General features: G+C 43.1%; 1 protein-coding gene across 18 annotated transcripts in view; it reads right to left on the bottom strand.

Annotated features, from left to right (window-relative positions):
* The window catches only part of SRCIN1 (SRC kinase signaling inhibitor 1), a 1,023,634-nt gene that overhangs the window by 210,365 nt on the left and 790,417 nt on the right, over positions 1 to 22,852 (bottom strand). For all 18 annotated transcript variants that reach the window (XM_073608254.1, XM_073608252.1, XM_073608255.1 and 15 more), the window contains one exon: positions 11,523 to 11,615. In XM_073608254.1, coding sequence (XP_073464355.1) covers positions 11,523 to 11,615 — 93 coding nt within the window. The remainder of the gene's footprint in view (positions 1 to 11,522; positions 11,616 to 22,852) is intronic.

The raw sequence follows: 22,852 nt of genomic DNA, 5'->3' as shown, positions 1-22,852 counted from the left end.
AGAGTGTGATAAGAATGGGTTAGAATGATAAGCAGGGAATCATAGGTGTGCACCCCAAAGCTCAAACACACGTGCCTTACTCTGCAGCCTCAGCTGCACAGGGCAGTGAATGAATCAGAAGTGCTCTGTGCTGAGGGACTTCCCGTTCAGTCACAAACTGAAGCATAGCAAACAGTTTACTATGCTTCTGTTATGAATGGGCACAGTGAGTGTGTTTACTGTGTCCCTTTAAAGAAGGAAAGGGCTGGCAAGTGATATACTTACCAGCCCCTTCCCTGGTCTCCATCCTGAAACATCCCCCACAGCACCCCGCAGTGGGGAGAGTAGGGAAGCTGGCAGCACTGCGGGGTGGGGTAACCCAGGCAGTAGGCTGTATGGGTACCGTACATAGGGATTAGGGTGTGCCCAGGCACACCTGACAGACCCCCTGCGCACGCCTATGCAGGGAATTGTTGTAAAACATGAACCAAAGAATATCTGCCAGATACCACACACTAGTAAAACCGGTAAGACAGAGGTTGATGAGTATATATGAAGGATGGGGGATAGTGAGGAATACTAGATCCCCTGGTAAGAGGAAAAAAATAGGACCAGGTGACTTAATGTGGTAAGTATTAATCCTATAGTTCTTTGTCATAGCCTCCTGTGGAGAAACCAGGAAGAAGGGGTTTTAAATTAAAAGCTTTGTTTAAGCCTGGTGGCATTGTCGCATCGAGGTTGGATATCCAGCGGAGTTCCCGTTGTAGGAGAATCTTGTTAAGGTCTCCCCCACGAGAACTCGGATGCAGGCGATCCAGAATTAGTACCGAAACTTTGGGGCATATACCTCCATGAACTTGGGTCACATGCCTGCCCAGGGGGAGGTCAGGATCAGCAGCTTGCATCGCTCTAAGGTGGCGATAGATGCATTGCCATAATTTTTGTAGCGTTTTCCCCACATAAAAACAACCGCAATGGCATGTTAGCATGTATACCACTCCTGTTGTTTGGCAATTTGCGAAATGTTTTGGAACAAAACGCTTCCCGTTTGGTAGGAGTATATTCTTACGTATGTCCATGTACTTGCAGTAGGCACATGACCCACATTGGAACGTGCCTACTGCTTTGCAGGGATCACCTCTTTCCTGTCCTTTAAACTCACTTTTGACTAGTAAGTCTCCCACAGAGGTGGCACGTCTGTATGTGATTGGAGGTTTAGGGGGCACTAATGGACCTATAGTCGGATCTAAAGTCAATAAATGCCAGTATTTCTGGCAGATCTGTCTGATTTTATTATGATCGTTTGTATATGTTGTAATTATTCTAGTTGGGGCATCAGTAATGGATTTTTGTTTGGGAATTAGTAGTTGGCGTCTGTCTTTTTGGTTGGCACGTCTGAATGCTCTTTTCAGGCATTTATGACTATATCCGCGCTGTAGTAATCGACACTTTAATTTATTGGCCTCATGTTTGAAATCTAATTGATTTGAGCAGTTTCGTTTGATTCTCAGATATTCCCCGTAGGGAATTGAGTTAATTAAGGGTTTGGGGTGAAAGCTGGAGGAGTGGAGTACTGTGTTTCCAGCAGTCGGTTTCCTAAATAGTTTGGAAGATAATACATTGGATTCATCAATTGAAATTTCAACGTCCAAAAACTTGATGGTGTTCTTGTCTGAGGTCATGGTGAATTTGAGATTAAAAAGGTTTTCGTTTAATGCTTGTAGGCACTCGTTCAGTAGAGACTGGGTGCCATCCCATACGATGAAGATGTCATCTATGTAGTCGGTTTCCAAACTATTTAGGAAACCGACTGCTGGAAACACAGTACTCCACTCCTCCAGCTTTCACCCCAAACCCTTAATTAACTCAATTCCCTACGGGGAATATCTGAGAATCAAACGAAACTGCTCAAATCAATTAGATTTCAAACATGAGGCCAATAAATTAAAGTGTCGATTACTACAGCGCGGATATAGTCATAAATGCCTGAAAAGAGCATTCAGACATGCCAACCAAAAAGACAGACGCCAACTACTAATTCCCAAACAAAAATCCATTACTGATGCCCCAACTAGAATAATTACAACATATACAAACGATCATAATAAAATCAGACAGATCTGCCAGAAATACTGGCATTTATTGACTTTAGACCCGACTATAGGTCCATTAGTGCCCCCTAGACCTCCAATCACATACAGACGTTCCACCTCTGTGGGAGACTTACTAGTCAAAAGTGAGTTTAAAGGACAGGAAAGAGGTGATCCCTGCAAAGCAGTAGGCACGTTCCAAAGTGGGTCATGTGCTGCAAGTACATGGACATACGTAAGAATATACTCCTACCAAACGGGAAGCGTTTTGTTCCAAAACATTTTGCAAATTGCCAAACAACAGGAGTGGTATACATGCTAACATGCCATTGCGGTTGTTTTTATGTGGGGAAAACGCTACAAAAATTATGGCAATGCATCTATCGCCACCTTAGAGCGATGCAAGCTGCTGATCCTGACCTCCCCCTGGGCGGGCATGTGACCCAAGTTCATGGAGGTATATGCCCCAAAGTTTCGGTACTAATTCTGGATCGCCTGCATCCGAGTTCTCGTGGGGGAGACCTTAACAAGATTCTCCTACAACGGGAACTCCGCTGGATATCCAACCTCGATGCGACAATGCCACCAGGCTTAAACGAAGCTTTTAATTTAAAACCCTTTCTTCCTGGTTTCTCCACAGGAGGCTATGACAAAGAACTATAGGATTAATACTTACCACATTAAGTCACCTGGTCCTATTTTTTTCCTCTTACCAGGCGATCTAGTATTCCTCACTATCCCCCATCCTTCATATATACTCATCAACCTCTGTCTTACCGGTTTTACTAGTGTGTGGTATCTGGCAGATATTCTTTGGTTCATGTTTTACAACAATTCCCTGCATAGGTGTGCGCAGGGGGTGTGCCAGGTGTGCCTGGGCACACCCTAATCCCTATGTACGGTACCCATACAGCCTACTGCCTGGGTTACCCCACCCCGCAGTGCTGCCAGCTTCCCTACTCTCCCCACTGCGGGGTGCTGTGGGGGATGTTTCAGGATGGAGACCAGGGAAGGGGCTGGTAAGTATATCACTTGCCAGCCCTTTCCTTCTTTAAAGGGACACAGTAAACACACTCACTGTGCCCATTCATAACAGAAGCATAGTAAACTGTTTGCTATGCTTCAGTTTGTGACTGAACGGGAAGTCCCTCAGCACAGAGCACTTCTGATTCATTCACTGCCCTGTGCAGCTGAGGCTGCAGAGTAAGGCACGTGTGTTTGAGCTTTGGGGTGCACACCTATGATTCCCTGCTTGTCATTCTAACCCATTCTTATCACACTCTTCTCCATCACACTCCCTACCAGTCTGAATTTTGGGTTTAAATAAATGTCAATTTTGGACAGTCAAGGGTCCACCCTATTAAAGGGAGGAACATTAAACAAATGTATTCACTTTAATTGTCATCCTACTTGTCTGTCTTCAATATACATTTGTACTTGAATACCAAGAATTTGTACTTATATATGTTTATGCTTTATTTCCAGGGATGTATTACAATGTAAAGATGGAACTCCCATGTCCAGCTAATCCATGAGAGATCAATTGAATTTTTTTCAAAGTATTTACGCTAATTATACACAATTATTGAACCCAGGATCCCGGCTTGGGCCCGGGTCCTCGCTGGGATGGCTCGTCGGTGCTCCCCGACACGGAAAGGCCTCTGTCTCTCTTTTTTCTCAGGGAGATGGAGGCATTCTCTTAGCAGTGCTGATGCGCATGCGCACGACGATCGGTCTCGCGCCTGCGCATATGGTAGTATATCATCCTGACCCCGCCAGCCTGCTGTCTTTCCGTGTCGGCGGCCTTTGTCAGCGGATGATGTCACCGCGCCTTTTGACGCGCTGGCGTCCTCCGCTGCTTAGGCTGAGGAATCACAGTGGGCGGCCCACACATCACTCACACAGACAGCTGATGATCACCTGGTGTGGTATGCTTTTGCTCACCTACAAATCAGCTGTTTCATTTGCATTTGAGCTTATCCCGCCTCTGAAGTTAATGACTGGCCCGTTAACTCCACACCCTGTCCCACACAGGGTACTTATTACCACTCATACACACACTTTCCTCTGCTACACAGCCAGGAGGATCTTGCGTTCCCTGTTAAGTGTATGCCTATGCTGAGAAACACCAGAAATTAGGTATGTAATTACAACCTCATTTACTATACATATTGATTATTCCTTTTACACACCCCTACACCCCAAGGCATGAACTTGGAGAGCCAAGCGCCCTGCATTTTGCTTTACATACTCATTGCTTGTAAATAGCAAAATATACCTCTGATTTCCTCTTTTTAATTCCAATTTCATAGATGTGTGCTTGGACCGCCTAACATTAGTGGGTCTTGTGAGCCCTGGCCGGCCGCCTCTGTGGGGATCCACGCCAAGTCTGGAATGTACGCAGCACCCCAGATTTTTCCTTTCCTCTCCTGGGTTTCAACCATACAGCTACACTTACTGCTGGCTTTCCACTCAATCAACCTCAATCCTCTGGACTGAAGGAGGTGGGAATCCATCTCTTGATGCCTGTGTGTGCAATTTTTATGCTGAAGAGACAAGTTTTCTAGTGAGTACACCAAAATGTTCATGCCTGTTCAGACCGAGATTTTGTTTTTATCCTTATGCTTTGCTTAAAGTTTAACAGTCTCTTATACTTGGTAACACAATTGTTTTATACTCCATGCTGGTGCTAATCATACTTATACTCTGTGATACATACCTACATATACATATATATCCTTGTTTTTCTTTTCCTTAGAAATTTATCTAAACTGCTACTTTGAAACTCCCGAAGAAGGAAATATACAGTATAGAAGGAATTGAGCCTTTCTATATTCCGAAACATGTAGAGTATCACGTGTTGCCGTACTTTCACCCCAGCGAAGAAATTCTTGAATTTCCTGGGTTGTTGCATGACAGCACCTTAGCAGTTTGATTATGTTTGATTACTGTCTTTTCTACCTCCTTTTTTTTCTTTTTTTGTTTTGCTTTTATATTATAGAATATTTTGTACACTTTGTAACCAATAAAAATCGTTGTTATTAATTTTAACAAAATTGTATATCTGATTCTCTGCACCAGCCACTTGGTTTCCCGGTGATACACTGTCCATATTATCCCTCTGGGGCACACCCTCCTTTTTTGGTTTTCTATATTTTACAGAGTGTTCACATACTGTCTTTTTGAAGAATTCCCTTTTCTGTTCTGTATTCATCGATGCCAATATTCCCTCCAGTATATGTCCTGGAAAGTAACCCTCATGGTTGGAAAATTTGCTCTATTAAAGTCAAGTGTTTTTATCTTTCCAGTATGTGCTTGTTGTTTAAAGCCAACATTAAATTAAATCCATATTATGGTCACTGCTACCCAAATGTTCTTTTATATGAACATTAGTAATAAGCTCTGCATGAGTTTGAGATTACCAAGTCCAGCAGAGCATCATTCCTAATCGGGGCCTCTAATAACTGTACCATAAAATGGTCTCGTAATAGGTTGATAAATGTTTGCCATTTAACTGTTCCTGCAGTGCCATTACTCCAGTCAATTTCTGGGTAGTTAAAATCCCCCATTATTATCACTGTCCCAGCGCTTGCAGCTCCGTTGTTGGGAGAAGGAACACCTTACCTGGATTAGGCCAGTCACTATGTCAAACAGGCTGTAATACTAAGTGCACTGGAAATATCTTAACAGGCTGGGGGCCCTTAAAAGAACACAGGCTGCAAAATATAGACAGCTGACGCAGGTTGTTGTAGATCTAAGCATGTGTGGATTGTGTGAATAAGAACTGAGGTGGCATCTATAAGAATAGGAGTTATGTCTGATGATTGAGCCTCCTCATGTAACATCCATAAGTGATCGGGTACTTCCATCCTCATCCGATGGAGAAGCCTCTGCAGCCACTGGGAAATTATAGATGAATTCTGGAGAATGCGAAGCAGCATCCTTTCATCTCTTGCGTTTGGAGTCAGCAATCATGGAAGTGATCTTGCAATAAGGTATTCATGACTGCAGATAAAATACTGCCCTACATAACGTAGAAAAAGCATCAAACTTGGACAGGATTCCTTGAATGGTAAGGCCCTTGCTTACTGCAGCTGTGGTCTGCAAATGTAACTAAGGCTGGAAAGTGGCAGGCAGGATCCAGCAAAATGTGCCCCCTCTGAACGGTCATCGTGCTCCTCCAGTGTGCATCATCCAGGGGGCATTCAGAGGCAGAGTTTGACCAAATGGATAGACTAGACTATGGTCCTGGACCTCTACAGCAACCTGCGGCTAACGCAATGCTTTGCATCATGTGCCTGGGTGGGTGCTTAAATCAGAGCCTAGCACCCAGAGGGCAATATTAAAGGACAGCCCAACTTCAGCCTGGTGGGGACCAGGTACGACCTCCTAGGGCAAAGCCAAGAAGTAGCTGATCCAGAAGCTGCAATAATGTGCCCCAGTGGCTCTGCAGCTGCTGAAAAATATTGTTAGTAGAAACATATCTTTATAAAAAAAGACAAAAGAAAAAAAGAAAATTGTTATAAGAAAAGGAGGACAATTGGGACTTTATATGAGGCAGTGACCTGGTGTGAGAGAGAGAGAGGGGTGAGAGAGGGGGGGGTGAGAGTGAGAGAGAGAGAAGGGGGGAGAGAGAGAGAAGGGGGGGAGAGAGAGAAGGGGAGAGAGAGAGAGAGAGAGGTGAGAGAAAGAGAGGGAGAGGTGAGAGAGATAAAGAGAGAGGTGAGAGATGAGAGAGAGAGGTGAGAGGTGTGTGAGAGAGAGGTGAGAGGTGTGTGAGAGAGAGGTGAGAGATGAGAGAGAGAGAGGTGAGAGATGAGAGAGAGAGGTGAGAGATGAGAGAGAGAGGTGAGAGGTGTGAGAGAGAGAGAGGTGTGAGAGAGAGAGGTGTGAGAGGTGGAGAGGTGTGAGAGGGAGAGAGGTGTGAGAGAGAGAGGTGTGAGAGAGAGAGAGGTGTGAGAGGGAGAGAAAGAAAGAGAGGAGGGGTGAAATAGGGGGTGAGAGAGAGAGCCCCTAGCCCTGTCTGCAGTCACTTCTGTGCCCACCTGTCCCAGTGCCTGTCTGTGTGTAGGTGAATGTGTGTGATGCCTGGTACCTTTCATGCCATCTGTATGACATTAATGCTGACCAGCAGCGAGCATGACTCCTTCTCCTTCTGGGTGTTGATGAGGGTGCTCTGCTCTTTCCAGCAGACCCCTGGCTGCCTGTGGCTCCAGTCTGTTCTTGTCCTCTGAGCCACAGTCATTGTTGATGCTGGGAGCGGAGAGGAGGTTGGAGGAGTCCAGGCTCTGGGAGGTGCTGCTGCTCACCTTTTTGGGTGTCAGGGAGGCAGTGGAGATCTTCTTCCTCCGGAGCACTTCGGTCCTAGTTGCCCTGCTTGCCTTCACTGCGGCCACCTGCCCGCTGTGTGATAAACAGCAAGGCACTATCCTGTCCGCACTGCCCTGGTGGAGGCTCTGGTTGGAGCCAGCCCGTCCCACCCCGACGGTGGCCCTGCTTACAAAGCCAGTTACAAAGCCGTACCTACAAAGCCAGTGATAAAATAGATAAAGCCAGTTATACTTACTGCTCTAGAAATGGCTTTGTATGTACTACTTTGTAACTGGCTTTGTAAGTACTGCTTTGTAACTGGCTTTGTGAGTACTGCAAAGCCAGTTACAAAGCAGAACACGCAAAGCCATGTACAAAGCAGTACTTACAAAGCCAGGTGCAAAGCAGTACGTACAACAGGCTTTGCAAGTACTGCTTTGTAGTCAGAGCAGCCATCAGAAATTTTGCGGCCCCTTACACAACTTCAGGCCTGGGCCCCCCCTGTGACCCGACCACCAACATTCCTAAGGGCCTGCCCACTGGCAGTCCCACCGAATCCGTCCACATTGTGGAGACTGGAGGAATAGATGGATGGATGATGCTGGACGTGGATGTGGATACATTGTGGTGACAGGAGGAATGGATGGATGGATGAATGATGCTGGGCTTGGATGTGGATACTGGAGGGATGGATGGATGGATGATGCTGGGCGTGGATGCATTGTGGAGACTGGAGGGATGGCTGGATGGATGGTGCTGGTCGTGGATGTGGATACATTGTGGAGACTGGAGGGATGGATGGATGATGCTGGGCGTGGATGTAGATACTGGAGGGATGGATGATGCTGGGCGTGGATGTGGCTACATTGTGGAGACTGGAGGAATGGCTGATGAAAATAATGGACTTGCATTGTGGAAAATGGATGAGGATGACTCTGGGTGGGGAAGAGAGTTACATAGTGAAGAGGCTCTCTACCCAGAATCATCCTAATCCATTTACACTATGCAACTCAATCATGCCAGCCTGTCAGCCTCAGGTGTCCCATCCAAGGAGAAGGAGATTAAAATAAAGTTCAAATATAAAGCACAGGGAGCACAGCAGCACAAAAACTTTTTGTGACTTCCCACGCCGTTCTCCCCTATTTTCCTATCTGCATGCACCTAATAGGGCTGGGTCATTCACTGCTGACAAACTCACCACACCCCCTGCCAAAGTCCGGCCAATCAAAGCTAACCTAGCAGCAGCAGCCAGCAGGCTCCGCCTCAGCAGGGAAAGAAGCGAAGCGAGTGCTGGCCTTGATCACCTGCTAGTGAAAGACGGCGGTGGTGGTTCAGACTTGTAAGCTCCCTCCCTTCTTCATCTCTATAACGGGCGCCGGTTGGGTGGATGCTAGTGAAAGAAAGACGGCAGCTCATCAGACTTGTGTATGCTCCCTTCTCCCTCTCTATAGCGGGCGCCATAGTGGGGAAGGGGGGGCCCCGGCCAGGCGGGCCCCTTGGGACGCTCGGGCCCCTTACAGGAGTACTGTCTGTAACTCCCTGATGGAGGCCCTGTTTGTAGTACTTACAAAGCCTGTAATAAAGTAATAGTTACAAAAAGACAGTTATATGTAAGGCTAATAACTTCATCCACAGACTCAACTTTTGTGACCATAATGGTCTCCCCTGCAAATGCTGAGGCAGGTGCAGGGCTGCCGAGGGAGAGGAGTGTTCAGAGGTAGCAGATGTACTTGTACACTAATTAGAGAGGGCTGGCCAAAAGATGGCTCATGGTGAAAGACTACTGCTGCCACAGAAGAGGAGTGCATAATTACCATAACAATAGGAGATCTGCCTAGCCCTGGACTCTGGACTGTCCAACTGCTTTACTGCACAGATCGTGGAGTGCAGAACCCTTGGTGGCAGGAAGAGAGGTGGCTGTGAACCAGCCGCTCTGCTTTACTTGCATGCAGCCGCTGGCCGGCTTTCATGTGTAGGAGATGAGTGTGCAAGGATTGCTCTCGCGTGCCATCTCAAGTGCGGCTGCGTGCCACCTCTGGCATCCGTGCCAGGGGTTGCCGACCCCTGATCTATAGCCACATCTTAACAATTCCTGTATTCTTTGCATATAAGCAATAGTGAGGGAAAATCAATGGAGCTGAGAATAGCAGTAAAGTCTTGCAGGGATTCTAATGCCTGGTACACACAGCTGTTCTGTTGAATCAGCTGTTTCAACAGAAAGCGGCCAAAATTCGGCCCATGTAAATATCAGCCTGGCCAGCTTCTGTTGAATGGGTACGCTTCAAAATAAATCATTCAATCAACTCTGGCAACCAACAGCTGTGAGTGCTGACCAGTCTGTTCTGGCAGAGGGGCGGTCCCCCTGTCAGAACACAAAAGCTCAGCAGAGCGATCGCTGTACTAACATCCGATAGTTAGTACAGCAAGCTTCTTCCAAGCGCCTCCTTTTTTTTTTCCTTCAGCCCACTGGGTTGAACAACAAAAAAAAAAAAAAAACAGATATTGTGTGCCAGGCTTAATCCTTCCTCATGGCTATTTAACCACTTCAGCCCTGGAAGGATTTACCCCCTTAATAACCAGGGCATTTTTTGCGATACGGCACTGCGTTATTTTAACTGACAATTGCGCGGTCATGCGATGTTGTACCCAAACAAAACTGAAATCCTTTTTTCCCCACAAATAGAGCTTTCTTTTTTAATGGTATTTGAAAAGACCGACAATTTAAAAAAATATATATAAAATATAACCAAAAAATAAATAAAAAAAACAAAATGTATTCATCAGTTTAGGCCAATATGTATTCTTCTACTTATTTTTGATAAAAAAAAACAAATAAGTGTATATTGATTGGTTTGCGCAAAAGTTATAGAGTCTACAAAATAGGGGATAGATGTGTTACTATGTTTATTATTTTTTATTTATTTATTTTTTTTTACTAGTAATGGCGCCAATCAGCAATTTTTAGCGGGACTGCAGCCGACAGATCAGACACCTAACTGACATTTTTTACCCTTTTTTGAAAACCAGTGACATTAATACAGTGATCAGTGCTAAAAATATGCACAATATTAGTAGGCTGGGAAGGGATTAACATCAGGGGCGATCAAGGGGTTAAATGTGTTCCCTGTTTGTGATTGCTAACTGTATGGGGTGTGACTGGGGAAGCACACAAATCCGTCCTCCTGCTTAGCAGGAAGACAGATCTCTGTGTCATCCCCTGACAGAACAAAGATCTGCCTTGTTAACTTCCACAGATCCCCCTACTGTCTCTATGGGGAACGATTGCGGGTGGTCGGCGGACATAGAGTCCGCCAGACCCACTGATTGGATCCCCTGCTGGCCAATCGGAGAGCGTGCGCACATCCACGAATGCTAGTGAACGCATTGCCGTACCGGTACGGTGATTTTCACAGCCGAGCCACCTTGCCACAGTGCATCTGTGGCAGGTGGTAGGCAAGTAGTTAAAAGTGATCATGAATAAATACGTTTGGCTTGATATACACTTTAGCTGTAACATACAACTCTCCCCAGCCTGGAATTTGTTGCTCATTTTCAGAGACTACCCTAGGCACAAGCATACAACCTTCCATAATCCTTCCTTTTTGCTTCTTCCCTTTTTCCACAAACCAACACCCTCCAACTCAAACATACCCTTAAAACTCTTATTTTCAAACAATGTTATAATCTGGCCTAATATTCTGCATCAGCATATATACATACTTTATGCAGTACCAAATAAAACAGATGGTGCAATAAAATATTGTAAATGATAATAATTGGTAAATATATACAGTAAAACAGCATTTATTTCTACTAAGTCTTGACATTATATTTAATTTCAGCTAGTGTAATTATCTAAAATCTCTTATACTTGTGAAATTATAAGAGTTGTGAAATACCAGCAAAAAGCTCAAATCAAGCTTACTACAGGACTGTCTGCACTGTTCTCCATCTGAACTTGTGATAGAGAAAGGGCTCAAAAGTGGGCAGATGGCCCTTTGGAATTCAATACGTAGCTAGGCAAATGATACCGTTATAGGGATTTACAGATGAGCAACACTTCCCATAATCACCCCTATTTTCTGGTTACATCTGAACGGCTGTGATCTGCTTTTGTCACTTCATTAACCTAATTTCTCATACCTTGGGTTTTCACCATCAGAGCTCCGCATCAAAGCACTTTGGACCAATCCTGTGAGGCTGGCAATCTGTTTCTCCATGGCCTCCATCCTGTCCCTGCAAACAGACACAAGGATAACCTTTATTACTACAAACTGGAAGTCACTGTAAAAATGTAGCCAATTATCAAAGACATTCTTTACAATCACTATATCAGTTACATGAACTCTAGGGATGGGGCTTTATGTTCGGGTCGAACATGAGTTCGACTCAAACATTGGCTGTTCGCCAGTTCACCAAACAGCGAACAATTTGGGGTGTTCATGGCAAATTCGAAAGCCACAGAACACCCTTTAAAAGTCTATGGGAGAAATCAAAAATGCTAATTTTAAAGGCTTATATGCAAGTTATTGTCATAAAAAGAGTTTGGGGACCTGGGTCCTGCCCCAGGGGACATGTATCAATATAATAAGTATGCCTGTAAAGTGGCGCTTTTTTCCCGTGTTTAGAATAGTTTGACAGCAAAATGACATTTCTAAAGGGAAAAAAAGTCATGAAGTAATAGCGGTGTCGGCTATAGTGAATTGTCTATGGGAGAAAACAAAAGTGCTAATTTTAAGAGTTAATATGCAAGTTATTGTCATAAAAAGTGTTTGGGGACCTGGGACCTGCCCCAGGGGACATGTATCAATGCAAAAAAAAGTTTTAAAAACGGACGTTTTTTCGGGAGCAGTGATTTTAATAATGCTTAAAGTGAAACAAAAAAGTGTAATATTCCTTTAAATTTCGTACCTGGGGGGTGTCTATAGTATGCCTGTAAAAGGGCGCATGTTTCCTGTGCTTAGAACAGTCTGACAGCAAAATGACATTTGTAAAGGAAAAAAAGTAATTTAAAACTACTCGTGGCTATCATGAATTGTCGGTCCGACAATACACATAAAAGTTCATTGATCAAAACGGCATGGAATTTCCCCACAGGGGAACCCCGAACCAAAATTTAAAAAAAAAAAAAAATGCGTGGGGGTCCCCCTAAATTCCATACCAGGCCCTTCAGGTCTGGTATGGATATTAAGGGGAACTCCGCGCCAAAATGTAAAAAAAAAATGGCATGGAGGTCTCCCTCAAAACCCATACCAGACCCGAAGGATTTTAAGGGGAACCCCGCGCCAATTTTTTTTTTTAAATGGTGTGGGGTCCCCCCAAAAATCCATACCAGACCCTTATCCGAGCACACAACCTGGCAGGCCGCAGGAAAAGAGGGAGAACGAGAGAGCCCCCCCTCCTGAACCATACCAGGCCACATGCCCTCAACATTGGAAGGGTGCTTTGGGGTAGCCCCCCAAAGCACCTTGTCCCCATGTTGATGGGGAGAAAGGGACTCATCCCCACATCCCTTGCCTGGTGGTTGTGGGGGTCTGTGGACAGGGGGCTTATCGGAATCTGGAAGCCCCCTTTAACAAGGGGACCCCCAGATCCCGCCCCCCTGTGTGAATTGGTAATGGGGTACAAATGTACCCCTACCATTTCACAAAAAAAAGTGTCAAAAAGGTTAAAAACACAAGAGACGTTTTTTGACAAATCCTTTATTAATTTCTTCTTCTTTCATCTTCTTTCTTCTGATCTTCCTTCGGAGTTCTTTTTCTTCTCCATCTTCTTCTTCTCCCGCTCTTTTTGTCTCGCATCTTCCTCCTGCTTCTTCTCCGCTCCGTCCGCACGATCCACCTCAGTGGGAGTCTTCTGCCGTGTGACGTTTCGTTCTTCTGACACTTCTTATATAACGGAGGGCGGGGCAACCCGCTGACCCCGCCCTCCTCTGACGCACGGGGAAAGCCACAGGGAATTCCTCGTAAAGTCCCTGTGCGTCAGAGACCTCGCCCTCCGTTATATAAGAAGTGTCAGAAGAACCGAAGCGTCACACGGCGGAAGACTCCCACTGAGGCGGATCATGTGGACGGAGCGGAGAAGAAGCCGGAGGAAGATTCGGGACAAGAAGAGCGGAGGAAGAAGAAGATGGAGGAAGAAGAAGATGGAGGAAGAACACCGAAGAAAGACCAGAACAAAGAAGATGAAAGAAGAAGCGGAAAGAAGAAATTCATAAAGGACTTGTCAAAAACCGTCTGTTGTGCTTTTTAACCTTTTTGACACTTTTTTGTGAAATGGTAGGGGTACATTCGTACCCCATTAGCAATTCACACAGGGGGGGGCGGGATCTGGGGGTCCCCTTGTTAAAGGGGGCTTCCAGATTCCAATAAGCCCCCCGCCCGCAGACCCCCACAACCACCGCCCAGGGTTGTGGGGATGAGGCCCTTGTCCTCATCAACATGGGGACAAGGTGTTTTGGGGGGCTACCCCAAAGCACCCTCCCAATGTTGAGGGTATGTGGTCTGGTACGGTTCAGGAGGGGGGGCGCTCTCTTGTCCCCCCTCTTTTCCTGCGGCCTGCCAGGTTGCCTGCTCAGAAAAGGGTCTGGTATAGATTTTTGGGGGGACCCCGCGCCATTTAAAAAAAAATTTTGGCACGGGGTTCCCCTTAAAATCCATACCAGACAGGTCTGGTATGGATTTTGAGGGGGATCCCCACGCCATTTTTTTAAAATATTTTGGCGCAGGGTTCCCTTTAATATCCATACCAGACCTGAAGGGCTGGTATGGAATTTAGGGCATTTTTAAAAAAATTTTGGTTCAGGGTTCCCCTGTGGGGAATTCCCATGCCGTTTTTATCAATGAACTTTTATGTGTATTGTCGGACCGACAATTCATTATAGCCGCGAGTAGTTTTAAATTACTTTTTTTCCTTTAGAAATGACATTTTGCTGTCAGACTGTTCTAAATACGGGAAACATGCGCCCCTTTACAGGAATACTATAGACACCCCCCAGGTACAAAATTTAAAGGAATATTACACTTTTATTGTTTCACTTTAAGCATTATTAAAATCACTGCTCTTGAAAAAACGGCCATTTTTAAAACTTTTTTTTTGCACTGATACATGTCCCCTGGGGCAGGACCCAGGTCCCCAAACACTTTTTATGACAATAACTTGCATATTAACCCTTAAAATTAGCAGATATAAAGGTGACTGGGTGACCCTCAATGTAATATAGCACCTCATCCCAATAGGTTGAAAAATCGAACTGAGAAGAGGAAGTACAGGGATTATAGCGGTGCCAAGACATACACGTTACACGTGAATAAAAACAAAAGGTATTTTATCAAAAAATTCTAAAAAGTTGACATACATTTCACAGAAACATGGTGTGCATCACTCGCCAGGGATCTACAGGATACCCCCTCGATACCTGCCTCTTTAGTCTGCATGATACTGGATGACACTACCAGCTGTTACTTGTGCACCAGCTACCAACTCAATCTATTGCACTATACCTTTTGCGTTATACCTACTTCATGATCTTTGGTATCCCTAACATCTTTAACTAATCACCCTCTGGTGTCCGGTATATTACCCGTTTTATTTAATTACTAGACATTCTCTGTCAGGTCCTTCTATCTGCCCCCTACAGCTATCCATGGTAGTCTATGCTTGAGGCGTTGCTGGGGGTGCCTCGCGTTTGTCCTTGGTGACTTACAGATTAAACTGTAGCGTTATACATATCAAACATCTGTCCCTGAGGAAGCCATCACTGGCGAAACATGTCGGACATCTAAATATCTACCTGCGGAACTGGGCGCCACGCTCTTCTGGCCTAGTTTCGTAAATAAAATTATTCGCTACATAATTGTTTTTAAATACACTAATTATGATGCACACCATGTTTCTGTGAAATGTATGTCAACTTTTTAGAATTTTTTGATAATAAAATACCTTTTGTTTTTATTCACGTGTAATGTGTATGTCTTGGCACCGCTATAATCCCTGTACTTCCTCCTCTCAGTTCGATCCTTAAAATTAGCACTTTTGATTTCTCCCATAGACAATTCACTATAGCCGACACCGCTATTACTTCATGACTTTTTTTCCCTTTATTTATTTTATTTAATTCAGGCACTTCTATAGCGCCATCAATTTACGCAGCACTTTACATATACATTATACATTCACATCAGTCCCTACACCCTCAAGAAGCTTACAATCTAAGGTCCCTAACTCAGCATGTCTTTGGAGTGTGGGAGGAAACCGGAGTACCCTTTAGAAATTTCATTTTGCTCCCGAAAAAACGTCCGTTTTTAAAACTTTTTTTTGCATTGAAACATGTCCCCTGGGGCAGGACCCAGGTCCCCAAATACTTTTTATGACAATAACTTGCATATTAACCCTTAAAATTAGCACTTTTGATTTATCCCATAGACAATTCACTATAGCCGACACAGCTATTACTTCATGACTTTTTTTCCCCTTTAGAAATGTCATTTTGCTCTCGGACTGTTGTAAACGCGGGAAACATGCGCCACTTTACAGGCATACTATAAACACCCCCCAGGTACGAAATTTAAAGGAATATTTCAATTTTATTGTTTCACTTTAGGCATTAGTAAAATCACTGCTCCCGAAAAAACAGCCGTTTTTAAAACTTTTTTGCATGGATACATGTCCCTTGGGGCAGGACCCAGGTCCTCAAACACTTTTTATGACAATAACTTGCATATAAGCCTTTAAAATGAGCACTTTTGATTATTCATGTTCATGTCCCATAGACTTTAACGGTGTTCGTGTGTTCGAACAAATTTTTCGCCTGTTCACATGTTCTGGATGCGAACCGAACCAGGGGGTGTTCGGCTCATCAATAATGGACACACTATTTTATTTTAAGATTTTATAGGTGCAACTAAATGGCCCCTCTGAGGTCACCATGGCTGTGAAAAAATATTTTAACACTACAGGGTTGATTTACTAAAGGTTGCTAGCAGGTTTCATCACTACAACATGAAGCTTATAAAAAGAATTGTAACAAAGTACAACTCCAATTCCCAAAAAATTAAGACGCTGTCTAAAATCTGCATGATTTGCAAATCTCAAACCCAAACAGTGGGGAAAATAATTATTTGATCCCCTACAGGTTTTTTAAGTTTGCCCACTAAAACTTATCAAATGTTTAAACCGAGAAAATGTATAATTTTCAACAAAAAAATAAGGTAATTTTAAAACTGATGATAGCTATGGGGTTGTACAAGGTAGTAACAAATAAAAGTATCAGATCAAGTCTAGCTAATCAAATGTACAAATGGTCAAGCATAGGGTTGCACCGATACTAGTATCGGTGCCGATACCGAGTATTTGCACAAGTATCGGTACTTGTGCAAATACACCGATACCTGAAACCGATACTTTCAGGCTCGGCTCTTTGAGCTGTCAGTGGGTCTCCCCAGTGTTAAAGAATTCCGGTAATTGGAGCTGTAAAAAAAAAAAAAAAAAAGCAGCTGGCAATATTTATTACCAACATTGCTCAGCCCTGAAACACTAAAATAAAAAGGAACATTGTTTCTTTTTGTATATTTCTGTTTCTTCATCTGCAGATCAAAGGTATAAACAAACGTTCCCCTTTTTAACCATTAATTTACTCTAATCATCCTTAATTAACTCCCTATTCTCCTCCATATCATTATTATTTTCCTGCTTTTTTTCATGTCTATTTTATAAACGATAAACAATTAAAACTTTTTTTTGTTTGCTTTGTTAGTGAATATTTTTACACATATATATTAACATATATTTACACATCTCACATTGAAAAAGCGCTAAATTTAAAAAAAATCTTTTTCATTTGTAAATAACTTTTCAATGCTTTGTACCATTGCTGACAGCTGAAGTTAGAACAAAACAGTTGCGGTAGGTATCGGTAATTGGTATCGGCGACTACTAAAAAAAAAAGTATTGGTACTTGTACTGATTGTAAAAAAAATGGTATCAGTGCATCCCTAGTCAAGCAGATTAAATCTTAATATTAATTGCGTATAGATTCACATTATGGAGAGTTCTGAAGTGTACACATTGAACATTTTAAAGCTGTAGAAGAAGAAAGATCAGATTGAAAAAGATAATAGACAATCACAACTGTTGCTGAGATTTAATAGGAACTACCCAGATGTCCCCACCCCTTCAGCAGTGTATAAGACTTAAATTGGCAGTATATAATACAGCATAAGGGTAGATCAGGGAGAGGTGATGAATGGTAGCAGACCTAAAGAGGATAGCCCATAGCCCATGTTTTATTAAACAATTCTGTAGTACCTCTATCTGGCTGTCTCTGCAGCCATCCAATATTGGAGGACTTATGGCGTGTTTAGGGATACCTGAAAAGGGCAATCCCCGGAGTCAGTGCAGAGGATCTAAGGGCAGAAAGGTATCTAAGATTTGTCTTAGGATTTGCATAACAGAAACCTAAAATGGTTGAACTCAAGTGCACTGCCAAAACACATGGAACAGTGTGCCATCCACATCTCCATCAAGTCTCTGACACCATTGTATTGTAAGTACAGTATCTCACAAAAGTGAGTACACCCCTCACATTTTTGTAAATATTTTATTATATCTTTTCATGTGACAACACTGAAGAAATGACACTTTGCTACAATGTAAAGTAGTGAGTGTACAGCTTGTAAAACAGTGTAAATTTTTTGTTCCCTCAAAATAACTCAACACAGCCATTAATGTCTAAACCGCTGGCAACAAAAGTGAGTACACCCCTAAGTAAAAATGTCCAAATTGGGCCCAATTAGCCATTTTCCCTCCCCGGTGTCATGTGATTTGTTAGTGTTACAAGGTCTCAGATGTGAATGGGGAACAGGTGTGTTAAATTCGGTGTTATTGCTCTCACTCTCTTATACTGGTCACTGGAAGTTTAACATGGCACCTAATGGCAAAGAACTTTCTGAGGATCTGATAAAAATAAATTGTTGCTCTACATAAAGCTGCACAAGAGAGCCCGCTAACAGTTTGCTGAATTTGGATCCGATGGTGTCAAGCGTGTGTGGCAGCAACCAGGTGAGGAATACAAAGACAAGTGTGTCTTGCCTACAGTCAAGCATGGTTGTGGGAGTGTCATGGTCTGGGGCTGCATGAGTGCTGCCGACACTGGGGAGCTACAGTTCATTGAGGGAACCATGAATGCCAACATGTACTGTGACATACTGAAGCAGAGCATGATCCTCTCCCTTCGGAAACTGGGCCGCAACATGAGGACCCCAAACACACCTCCAAGATGACCACTGCCTTGCTAAAAAAGCTGAGGGTAAAGGTGATGGACTGGCCAAGCATGTCTCCAGACCTAAACCCTATTGAGAATTTGTGGGGCATCCTCAAACGGAAGGTGGAGGAGTGCAAGGTCTCCATTATCCACCAGCTCCGTGATGTCATCATGGAGGAGTGAAAGAGGACTCCAGTGGAAACCTGTGAAGCTCTGGTGAATTCCATGCCCAAGAGGGTTAAGGCAGTGCTGGAAAATAATGGTGGCCACACAAAATATTGACACTTTAGGCCCAATTTGGACTTTTTGAGTTATTTTGAGGGGACAGAAAATTTACACTGTTATACAAGCTGTACACTCATTACTTTACATTGTAGTAAAGTGTCATTTCTTCAGTGTTGTCACTTGAAAAGATATAATAAAACATAAGGACCTTATAAATGTTTTCCTAATACACTACTCATAGGGTTGATTTAGAGGCTGTGCTCCAAATGCTGTCCCAAAGTGGTAAAGGAATAGAATGTTGCGGACCAAGTTCCCATTTTTTTCATGTATGAATGATAATCTCCTGTTTGAGGGGCATCGTCAAGAAGTATTTTGTATATCAATAAAATTAAGTGTGCCTGAGATTGACTTTGGGAACAGATACATTCGAATTTTGTAGGGTACTTTTAGATTACCGTGGGCTGCAGGGCATAGAAAGATTTCTGAAACTGCAGGTACAAATAAAGGAAATGTATGTCCAGACAGTCCTTCTGTGTCTAAAGCTACCTAACGGGGTTGTAAATTCAGGTGTTTTTTTTTCTTAAAGCATTTTATGAATTAAGATAAAAAAACCTTCTGTGTGCAGCAGCCCCCCTCGGCCCCTCTAATATTTACCTGAGTCCGATCTCTGTCCAGTGATGTCCATGAGTGCCTCAGCTATCCGGGGCTCTCCTCCTTATTGGTTAAGACACAGCAGCGGTGCCACTGGTTCCCACTGCTTGTCAATCAAAGTCACTTAGCCAATCAGGAGCGAGAAGAGATGGTGCCGAAGGGGGGGGGGTCCATGGCTGAATGGACACAGGGAGCTGTGTCTCGAAGCCGCTTGCTGTGGGGGCACTCGACAGAAGGGAGGGGCCAGAAGAGCCGAAGAGGGACCCGAGAAGAGGAAGATCTGGGCTGCCCATTGCAAATACACTGCACAGAGCAGGTAAGTATATAACATGTTTGTTATTTTTAGAGAAAAAAAAAAAACGAGACATTACAATCACTTTAAATGTGCGGCACTCATGGGTCACTGTAATTCACAAGAGATTTTAATTGGAATATATCCGCTTTGAATTCAAGGTCGCATCTGAACATTGGACAAACTATCTGGTCTATCAGGTTTAAACAGCACATTGGTTAAAAATGAACAAGCTTTGTTATTTTATATATATTTCTTTCCTTGCGTTTTAGGTACTCTTTAGAAAGCAAATCTTTGTCACATTCACTAAACACTGGGGCAAATTTTAATTACAAAGTGCAACTTCCCATGTAAAGTGAAGGCCTCTTTGTCTTTGGTAAATCAACTCCTACATATTGAATTTGGTGAACGTTTTACACTTCCTTCAGTCTACAGTGCATCTGTGACTGTGCATATATGGGCAAATGCATCTGCCAGAGGAATCAGTTTGATAGGCTTGTGAAAACTTAAAAAGGGACTTTAAAGTGGTTGTAAACCCTTACAGACCACTTTTTGCTACAGGTAAGCCTATAACAAGGCTTACCTGTAGTTACCCAGGATATCTCCTAAACCTGCATGGTTTAGGAGATATCTCCTGTACTTGCATGTGCCGACATCGGCACATGCGCACTGCAGCAAACTGAAGCAACGGCACGTGTGATGTTACCGACAGCTCCCGAGCGTATGTGCGGGAGTGACGTCATTGCGGCTCCGGCCAATCACAGCGCCAGAGCTGCGATACCCAGAAGTAACCCCTGGGAGTGATGTCGCCGGCCAGTGCTGTGTACTGGCACCGCAGTGAGGGCTTCAATCTCAGGTGAGTATTACATAATGAGCTAGTATGCTATGCATACTAGCTCATTATGCTTTTGTCTTGCAGGTGTTTTTTTTTTTTTTTTCAAAGTGGGTTTACAACCACTTTAAACCTTCTTACCTGCTCTTTGTGTTTGATTTACCAAAGGCAAATAGACTGCACCTTGCAAGTGCAGTTGCTCCAGAGATTAGTAAATGAGGGGAAGCTTTACTTTTCAGAGTACCCAATCACATGCAATAAAAATTAAAAAACAGCATTTTTGCTTGCACATGATTGGATGTTGGAAGTCAGCAGAGCTTCCTTTCATTTACTAAGCTCTGGAGCAACTGCAAAGTGCACAGTCTGCCTTTAGTAAATAATCCTTATAGTGCAATTTGTTGCCCTGTACAGACAATATATAATAAAGCAAATTATTTACATTCCTACGTCAGCAATTTTTGTTTGTGTAGAAAATGTGACATGACACTGCACATGGTAAGGCATGAGCTCTGTCTGTAATATAAGAACTGACACTTCATGCGAAGAAACTATATATCCCACAATCCCTGGTTCTGTAAACTTAATGCTGGTGCAAGTGAGAGCTAATTAGATCTGATAGCCACAAACAGGCGTTCACAGACACAAAAAGCTTACCATACATTTGGAAGATTTTTTGTTTTATTATATTAGTACTCCCACATTTGTGATGTGACACAGAGTGGATGGCAACACATACACTGGACGCTGTGACCCAGAGCAGGAAGATGTCTTGCCTTTTTTGGGATTATGGACAGACTAGCTGAGCAAACCATGGACATAAGAGAATCGATCAGCCTCAACACTTGAGCCGATCATTACAAGGTAAGGCAAACAAACAACGCAGAGAACAAAACTACACTAATTCCTCGTTAAAACAAAAAGAAAAAAATAATGTGTACAGTGCCTTTAAGGAAATATGAAGCCTTTACTGCCTTAATGAAACAATCAGAATTATTTTTAGAGAAGACTTTAAGAAATATGAAGACTACCATTGCTAAACTTCTTTAAAAATTCTAGCTGTTTGACTGCTAGTCGGAACCTCAGAAATTCAATACTGACCTAAAACAGTATGCAGATAAGGACTTTTAACTTCACTTGGTAGTATTTATAGGACAATGTTAATTATCGGTAAATGTCTCTGAAAGGTGGCTCATCCAAATAGCTAAGAGAAAGAAGAGTTATCCCCTAACTGGACTTTTAAGGCACTCAAATTGCGTTATAAGTAAAAAAGTATACATTTTATTAATGGCGTAATTACATCATAGAATACAGAGTAAAAATAGGTGGAATGTTAACAAAAAATGCATATAGGTTTTGACAGTCACCACAACGACTGACAGTGTTTTCTTATGATTCACCCAACACGTTTCGGAGTTTTCAAAATCTTCGGGGGTACGCAAGAGAGTCGATCATAGGTCTATAATATATTAACAGGCAGTTTAGGCATACAACCTTAATAATAACATGAGAAATAACATAAATTATTGGTAATGAATACGTATAACATGTATACTTTTACATGTTTTCTGAAACTGTCATATGCTTAACATTCCAACAGAATTTTAAAAACAACAAGAAAGTTGAGCGGAATTGTGTAATTGCCCGTCCATAGTTTTTTTATGTCACACTAAATGTGGATGTGCTTGCTGGAAAGTGTCCAAATCAGCCCAGGAACAGATTGTCACCTAGTACTGCTGAAGTCAAAGGCAGGCATGGCCCTGCAGGTAGGAGCAATTTAAGGGGTTTGTATGTTTGTTATAGCCTTGCCTAAAAATCACATATGTAGATCACACATGGGATTCTATGTTTTTCTTGGTGAGATAATATATGTGTGGATATAATAGCTAATAAATTAATTAGGGCAGCTTGAATGCCCGGGATAAGTCATTAATCACATCCGATCTCATTGCCAGTCATGGCATCAAAAGACTTCATAGCTTTAAAAAGTAGAGATAATTGAGTATAAAACTTAAGTGCATGATACACAAGCCCATTGTGGGTTTATCCACATGGGTTTTCAACCAGTGAGCACAAATTTAGAGACAATAGCATAAACTATGTACGTATAAACTTGTAATATATATTGTGTCCTCCAGATGGCCTCAATCTCACTGAACAGTTAGAAATAGCTAATGGGTAGAATTGAATAAGTCATTGAGATTATGCAGTTTGAG

The sequence above is a fragment of the Aquarana catesbeiana genome, linkage group LG12 (genome assembly GCF_042186555.1).
Source record: "Aquarana catesbeiana isolate 2022-GZ linkage group LG12, ASM4218655v1, whole genome shotgun sequence".
Taxonomy (NCBI): Eukaryota; Metazoa; Chordata; class Amphibia; order Anura; family Ranidae; genus Aquarana; species Aquarana catesbeiana.
This window is presented reverse-complemented; position numbering and strand designations above follow the sequence as displayed.